Raw genomic sequence first — 8,353 nt, forward strand, 5'->3', positions numbered from 1 at the left:
ATTTGCTTATACAGTACATGCGCTGCAACCTCACCTTCTGCATCTAATCCACAAAGTACAATATCCAAAAATAAAGTTTTGATTTTGAACAGATTTATTAATTTATTGAGCAGCCTTACGTTTTCCATTAGAAAAATTTTCATTGAATCAGTCTCATTTACTGTATGCTTTAAGATTTCATTTCTGCTCACACTCAGCCATTGGATATTGACAATTAAAAGTCTGATCTGCACTAGAAAGCAATACATCTTTAATTATTACTGAGCTACTGTAGTGCCGATGAGTATTCTAAAACAAATCTGGGGCAATCACCAAAAAGACCCAGGTACATGCTGGGTATATGCTGGGTACATGCTGCAACATTTCAGTGACATTTCTACAGACAGACTAATGGCCAATCCGATTAACAGCGGGGGTCCCTGGCAGTCCCATTCAAACTGAATGGGACTGCCAGGGACCCCTGCTGTGTTAATTCGATGGGCCATTAGTCTCTGCAGAAATGTCACTGAAATGTTGTAGCATGTACCCAGCATGTACCTGAGTCATGTTGGTGATAGCCCCAGATTTTCTATGGCAAGTTTAAGAATACTCATCGGCGCACCTGTATAAAACTAAATGCTATTATTACATTTTGCAGATTCTGCGTGTAATGAGTGATTGTGCAGGGTATACAGTACAGGTGCGTTAAAGAGGAGTCACTGGAACAGGTAGAGAATATTCCTAGTGGTGTATGGAGGATGCTATGGAAGGTCTCTATGTAGGATAACATGTAGAACTGTAGAAGATTTCACATAGATATGGCTGAATAATTACATGACCTTCGACTTCATACTTTAAGGACCTCCAGTTAATTACATTACCACCAATGTTTTTATAAAGAACATCAGCGATGTTCTGTTGGGTCAGTACCTTATCCCACATGTGGACATCAGTAATCTCTCCCATAAAGGACTGATCAGCTGCAAAGTTACCACCATAGGAATCCTGTTCCTGCCCAATCACAATGATGGGTTTTGCATTGATTTTGTGCCCTTTATGTAACACTTTTCTTGGGTACGGCTTCCCATTGATCCATAGCTGCACTACACCAGTGGAGGAGTCCCAGCTCACACAGGTGCTCCTCCACTCTGCAGTATCCCTGGCTGTCAGATTATAATCCAGATTATGATTGCCCACTGAGACTGATAACATATTGGTGGGATGAGGATAAGAAAATAGGAGGAATGCATCATCTTTGTTTTCAGTGGCCAGGGAGAACAGGGCATGGGAGCGAGTCAGTTGTGTGTAGGATCGCAGGCAGACCGTGAGGTGGTCAATAGGGTCGTTCTTTGCTGGCAGCAGACGCACGTGTGAATGTGATGATCTTTTGGGGAAAAGGAACACTTGGTCTTTCATATCTGTATGGAAAGAAGACAAACATTGAATGCAATGTTAAAATAAATGGCATATACACTTTGGGCCATATTTACTACTGTAAGCCGTGATATTTCATAAGACACTTTCCAGTGTCAGAAGTTACCTTCATTGATCAGTTTGTTTTATTATTTGGGCTATATTAAATAGCTTTTAAAATGTTGGTTAAACCAAATTCTGAAAAGTGCAATAATACCTCCTATGGAATACACAGTACAAGCTGTTTTTTGAAAGGAACTCTAACAAAATCAGAATCCAGCAGCAATTCCAAACTGGCCGTGATATGTATTAAATGGTGCTATTCCATAAGGCCCCGTCTGGCGCAGACATCACCTTATGGCCCATTGATATAAATGGCCCATAAGGTGCCTTCCGGGGATTGAAGATGCATTGTGGAAAGGTAAATATGGGCGTAACCTTTTCCCGCTGACAATGTGAGAGGCAGGCAAGATGTGAAAGTGGCATTAATCAGGAGCAGGCTCGCCCTAAAACAGAGGTCTTACTAGGCCCATCAGCACGGCCGAACTTGCCCGATCCATGGACGACCTGAGAGGGAAGAAGATAGATTTGGGATTGGAAGCTACCTGTCTGAGCTAGAATTCCAGAAACACCTGCAAGGAGGAGCAGCAAACCCAGCATCCTCCCCATGTCCTCGGAATAAAGAGATCTATGAATGGAAACACAATGATTATTTTTCCTACGGTGCGGCACAAAGTAACTTTTAAATAGTAGATCTCAGACTTTTCGCATGGGGAAACTCTTTGCTTCTTAGTCACATAGTGTATGGCACGGCACCTCAAACCCACCTTAGCAAACTTGACACCCTCTACAATTCAATTTGTCGTTTTGTTCTCCAATGCAACTACAACACACATCACTGCGAAATGCTCTAAGAACTAGATTGCTCATCACTAGAGTCTAGGCGCAAAGTTCACCTTTCCTGTCTTGCCTTTAAATTCTTTATGGGCAAGCTACCCAGCTATCTGAACAAGCTCTTCACCCCTACCACATGCAGCACTTATCACCTGAGATCAGACTCCAAAAGACTGTTCATGGTCCCAAGGCTCAACAAAGTATCCGGACGTTCCTCCTTCTCTTACCATGCACCCCAAAACTGGAACAACCTACCAGAGACTCTCACATCCACCACCAGTTTAAGTTCTTTCAAATCTAAGGCTGTCTCACATTTTAATCTGGTCTGTAACTGTTTCATTCGCCCATAATATATATTTTCTTTAACTGTGTCTTGTATATAATGTATACCCTGTTCATTTATGTAACTGTATTTGTAACCATGTATTATTTGTCCTAACTCTGTGCCCAGGACATACTTGAAAACGAGAGGTAACTCTCAATGTATTACTTTCTGGTAAAATATTTTATAAATAAAATAAATAAATAAATCTTAGTTTGTCAACGGTGTTCAAGAGTGGTTACTATTAACGGCACCATGTAATAGATTGTGTTGTTTTACTATACAGTAAGCGCAAATTCAATATTTCCATTTACAGCTTAAAGTTGCATTTTTGTGTATTTCCTAAATGTTTTCTTGCTTTATATATTTTTGTGACAGATCTGGCTTGGGGGGTCACATCACGCTGATTGGGGATTACAAATTTAAGGTCACAATGAGTCCCAACTCTGAAGAGATAAATCCAATACGGGTACCACAGGCACAGGAGATAAGCAGACTTGCAGAAAATGAATAGGAACAGACACTGGAATTTAAACCTCACTCCTTGTCAGCTTTGTTTGCTACTTGTGACTTTGGGCATGTCACTTTATCTCACTGTGCCTCAGGAACCTCAAAAAATAGATTGCAACCTCCACGGGGCAGGGACTCGTGACTACAAAACTCTATGTACTACGCTGCAAACACTGTCAGTGCTATACAAAAGAAAACAATTATTATAGTATTGCATTACCCCAATACTACTCCAGTGTTAGCTATTAAAATTTGACACAAAGAAACACATAATACATTTATTAAGTTCCCCAAAATAATTGCCTCTTAATGGTTGTCACATACTGTGCACCGTGTGTGTGAAAGGTGTTAGCATCAACTAACCGCCCTGTTGCCTTACTCATCTCTCCGCAGGACACTAAAAATGGACACTCCCTCTCCCAAAATGGTCACACTACACCCCACGTCCGCTACCACCACCAGAATTAATTTAAGGACTTACACTTAAGGAGTCGTATTGTCCCCCTGTCTGCCAGAAAAAAATATACAAATGAAACAAAATCCCAATTTAGCTCAATGTTTCTGAGAATGTGGGCAATCTCTTCAAAAGGTTCAATTAGAGCTCAAAAATAATACTTATTACATTGTAGATTGAAGTTTCCATAAGGCATATACTGTAGTGCAGAAAAATGTTATAAAATAACATACAGTATGGGATCAGACAGTTTATAAAATATAAAGGAGCAAAACAGAAAACCTATATATTATCTGGCAATAGTCTTGTAATAGGTCCTTCAAGTGGTCACGAGGATAAATTATGAGATCCACTCACATTCTTTGTGCAGATCTGATTTTTGAATTTCAGGTACAAACTCATAATAAATCATCTTTCATCTGTGAGAAAGAAACCAAATGTCTGACAAGCCAGACTGGGTGTCACTAACCCCCATTTATCACTCTCTCCCCTAAGAGACACCTTTATGACGATCTTACAAGAGAGCATTCTGGATACTTTAGAATTATTTTATTCCTAATTAAAGAAGAGTATAAAATATTTCATTAAACTCTCCCCATAATCAACAGCTTAATGTCCCCCACATCCTTGCATTTTTTGGGGATTGTGACGAATGCTTACTTATCACAGGGGATAGGTGTCTTAATACCCTTTAGCATGTAATCATGCATCTGATACATATCAACATCATACCCTTCCATGTTTTACATGACCACTAGTATGTAATTTTGACATTTACACACATATATATATATATATATATATATATATATATATATCGGTCATAACTGAGGATGGTACTGAACATAAAATGTCTTATGAAATATCACACTGTAATGATTCTAATATAATGTAATTTCTGAAATGGTTAAACTAAAATCCAGGACCTCCATCTTGTCTGCTTGAACTTTTCCCTACGTTAAATGGTATACAGTATGTAAGCAGAAAAGCGACCTTCACATATGTAGGCAGTATTTTCCTGCTTCTGCTAATTGTTTTCAGTTATAGTAGAACATAGCTAAGGCTATAGATAATGTGTATGAGTGGAAATTCCCAACTAGGCTGTTATTTAGTAATATGCTAATATTGTTACGCCTCTAATTTACGCCTCTAATTAACACCTTATTTTCCTGTATAAATAGTATTGCTTTTCCGCAATAAAGTTGAGACGAGGAGTCAGAACTACCATGTGTGTGCGTCTATCTCTCCGTCTACCAAGTGCTTGTACGTCATCAGATTGAGGTCCAACAGCCCAGGGCGAGGTTAAGTCTCTCCGGGAAGAGCAACACTGTTTCCTGTCACGCTGGCTGACCGAGGTGGTCCCCAAGCCCATTTTAATTGGCAAGAACCTTTCAATTGGTATCAGAAGTGGGATTCCCACTGGGTAGTGAGTATATTTGATATTTTCTATCTCACCCCCCTCTGGGAATCTCTTGGTTTAATTGGTTAAATTGTGACTGTGAAGTTAAGGGTTAAGGTCCCTAAGTGTTTAACAGGTATTCCTGACTCTGGATGTGTGTGTGTGTGTGTCAGGAAATCTAGGTTGAAATCCTAGCAACCAGACTGGGTCGTCATCTCTTATCTAGTTGTACGACATTTGTATATTGTGTAAAGTATAAGAATGTTTAATGTTAGATATTATTGCTGAGAACAAAAGGAGGGTCTGAAAGGGTTAAAATAAAAGCCAGGACCTCCATCTTGTTTGCTTGAACTTTTCCCTACGTTAAATGATATATGTAAACAGAAAAGCGACCTTCACATATGTAGGCAGTATTTTCCAGCTTCTGCTAATTGTTTTCAGTTATAGTAGAACATAGCTAAGGCTATAGATAATGTGTATGAGTGGAAATTCCCAACTAGGCTGATATTTAGTAATATGCTAATATTGTTACGCCTCTAATTTACGCCTCTAATTAACACCTTATTTTCCTGTATAAATAGTATTGCTTTTCCGCAATAAAGTTGAGATGAGGAGTCAGAACTACCATGTGTGTGCGTCTATCTCTCCGTCTACCAAGTGCTTGTACGTCATCAGATTGAGGTCCAACAGCCCAGGCCAGGTTAAGTCTCTCCGGGAAGAGCAACACTGTTTCCTGTCACGCTGGCTGACCGAGGTGGTCCCCAAGCCCATTTTAATTGGCAAGAACCTTTCAATTGGTATCAGAAGTGGGATTCCCACTGGGTAGTGAGTATATTTGATATTTTCTATCTCACCCCCCTCTGGGAATCTCTTGGTTTAATTGGTTAAATTGTGACTGTGAAGTTAAGGGTTAAGGTCCCTAAGTGTTTAACAGGTATTCCTGACTCTGGGTGTGTGTGTGTGTGTGTGTGTGTCAGGAAATCTAGGTTGAAATCCTAGCAACCAGACTGGGTCGTCATCTCTTATCTAGTTGTACGACATTTGTATATTGTGTAAAGTATAAGAATGTTTAATGTTAGATATTATTGTTGAGAACAAAAGGAGGGCCTGAAATGATATATGTAAACACCGAGCACTCGTACGTCATCAGATTGAGGTCCAACAACCCAGGGCGTTGTTAAGTCTCCCCGGGTAGAGCAACACTGTTTCCAGTCACGGCTGGCTGACCGAGGTGGTCCCCAAGCCCATTTTAATTGGCAAGAACCTTTCACTTTCTATCATCTTTGATTAGGACTATAAATGATCCTCTTTTGAAGCCCTCCCCTCCAGATAGTAACAAAGAAAGGAGAGGGAGTAGGTGGTTTGATACCTTTTATTGGACCAACAAGTCAACCAAGTAGTTAATGTTACAAGCTTTCAAACCTCTCAGGGTAACTCAATGAAGGTCCCTGAGAGGTTTGAACGTTGCAACATTTCAACTACTTGTTGGTCCAATAAAATCCATGAACAAGTCAAGTTTTACGGCACACATCTGCATTGCTAGGAAACAGACTAAAAAGGCCGTTTAGAGAAAAAGTTAACCTTGGTTGCCATGCTGCACATGAGCTTGAATTATTATCCCGGCCTTATTGTGACAATTAGATTTCTGTCTCTCTTTATTCATTTAAAGTAAGCCCCACGCAATCTATTTTGATAGTTCTGCACAAAGGATATAACATCATTTTGGAGGGTTTTCCTAACAATGGTCGCTATTGAGAATTCCTGCGCTAAGAATTAAGGAACACGTTCTAAACCTTTTTTCTCAACGTCTCAATCCCATTAATCATTGAGCAATACATCTGATTATGCTTTTACTTCCAGCCACAATCCTGCCCATTTTGGACACTGATGCTCCTCCGGAGCTGAACCGCGCTATATTTACTCCGGGTACTCCGAGATACTTAGTGGTTTACTTCCTACTGTAGATTTTCACAGATGGTGCCTGCAGCCACCCGATAGGAAGCCACAGCATTGTCTGTTGCGGATTTTATATTGGCCCAAGGGATTTAGGAACCATTGGAACTGTCAAGCAGGGGAGACAGAGAGGGCAAATATTTAGGATGCACAAACTATTTGCCCTCACAGTATACCACTGGAACACACATTTACAGACACTGATACACACACAAAAGAACTAGCAGTTTAAACATAGATACACCAGTATAAACACTGGGGGGTTTGTTTGACTTCCTCTGGATCAATATGCTGTAAGTATAAATATAGGATAACGTATCTTCGTATAAGTGTAGCATGAGTTGAACTTGATGGACGTATATGTATTTTTTCAACCTTTTCTACTATGTAACTATGTAAGTCCCATTGAAATAAATGGGAGTCTCCATGCGATAGTGCCCCGAGTGGAACTATCGCATTTTACTGAATAACCCCCATTACATTATTTTACAACCAATTAATGACCGATATTGTATATTAAAGGTCTTACCTCAGTGATCTCAGAATTGCAAAAGAAGCCCCCTTCTCTCTTGCTCTTCCGCTGTCCTTCTCTTCCAGTTATTGCCTTGAGCGAATGAGAGGTGCAGTATTTTGCTGTAATATTTATAGTAATGGGATGCTTGGAATTTAACCAAAGGAACTGTGTGAACACCATTTATTCCTACTTTGTTGACACTGCCCTAATAAAACAAGACAAATTAAATGTTGTTTCTTCCACACAGTTGATCTTAACCAAACAACTCCACCTTACTCCTAAAAAAAGTCTACACCAGTTACAAATTAACATATCTAATGTCCTTATGTTTGTTTGTTGTCTGCATTTAATCCCATACAGATTCGTGTATCTATGTTTCCGGTGCAATGCTGGAGTAAAGATTTATGCTTTCATACTTTTCACAGAGTTTTATGCTTTCATACTTTTGGTGCAGTTCTGTTCCTGACAATTGCCCCTGTTTTGTACCTAAGACCCTTTAAATTACGTGACCCCATTGGATGTAGGAATCACCAGGAAAAACATTTAGTGGTCAGAAAGTGCCAGAGAGGGCCGTGGCTACGGGGGTGGCAGGAATCTCCAGCACTGAAGGTGTTAATGTAACAGGAAGAGTTACGGTGCTTATACAAAAAGATGATAAAATACCAAACTGTATAATTAAGATCAGATAGTTTGTAAAATAAAAGAGAATGCAACTGAAAACCTATTCATTACCACGTGAAGTCTTGAACAGGTTATCCCAGAGGATATGTGACAAAAAGAGAAAGGCTGGGGCGCTCCCTATTTATTCAAGCTAGTAATAATGCCTATAAGGTAATGTATAACCAAAAAAAAAAGGAAGTGTACAGTATACTTGCCCTTATTGTTTTTCTGCAGCTAGACCAGTAGAGAAGATAA

General features: G+C 39.7%; 1 protein-coding gene across 2 annotated transcripts; it reads right to left on the reverse strand.

Annotated features, from left to right (window-relative positions):
- Window positions 1-508: 508 nt before the first annotated feature.
- LOC142498908 (C-reactive protein-like) lies at window positions 509-7,595 on the reverse strand. Of its 2 annotated transcripts, none has more exons than XM_075607542.1 (3): window positions 7,454-7,595; window positions 1,998-2,080; window positions 509-1,397 (listed from the first exon to the last, which is right to left on the reverse strand). In XM_075607542.1, exons 2-3 carry the CDS (start codon window positions 2,059-2,061, stop codon window positions 754-756), a joined length of 708 nt encoding a protein of 235 aa, XP_075463657.1. In that variant the 5' UTR covers window positions 2,062-2,080; window positions 7,454-7,595; the 3' UTR covers window positions 509-753. The 2 variants fall into 2 exon arrangements, with proteins under 2 accessions (XP_075463657.1, XP_075463658.1); XM_075607543.1 differs by lacking the exon at window positions 7,454-7,595 and adding an exon at window positions 3,600-3,631.
- Window positions 7,596-8,353: the final 758 nt, after the last annotated feature.

Source organism: Ascaphus truei, chromosome 7 (genome assembly GCF_040206685.1).
Source record: "Ascaphus truei isolate aAscTru1 chromosome 7, aAscTru1.hap1, whole genome shotgun sequence".
Taxonomy (NCBI): Eukaryota; Metazoa; Chordata; class Amphibia; order Anura; family Ascaphidae; genus Ascaphus; species Ascaphus truei.

What these genes read in the sequence shown, in the direction of transcription:
- LOC142498908 (XM_075607542.1), bottom strand. Translation starts at nt 2,061, where the DNA reads ATGGGGAGGATGCTGGGTTTGCTGCTCCTCCTTGCAGGTGTTTCTGGA. An exon ending in TGGAATTCTAGCTCAGACAG is followed by an intron (nt 1,398 to 1,997) that starts GTAGCTTCCAAT and finishes CTTTCCATACAG; the next exon opens with ATATGAAAGACCAAGTGTTC.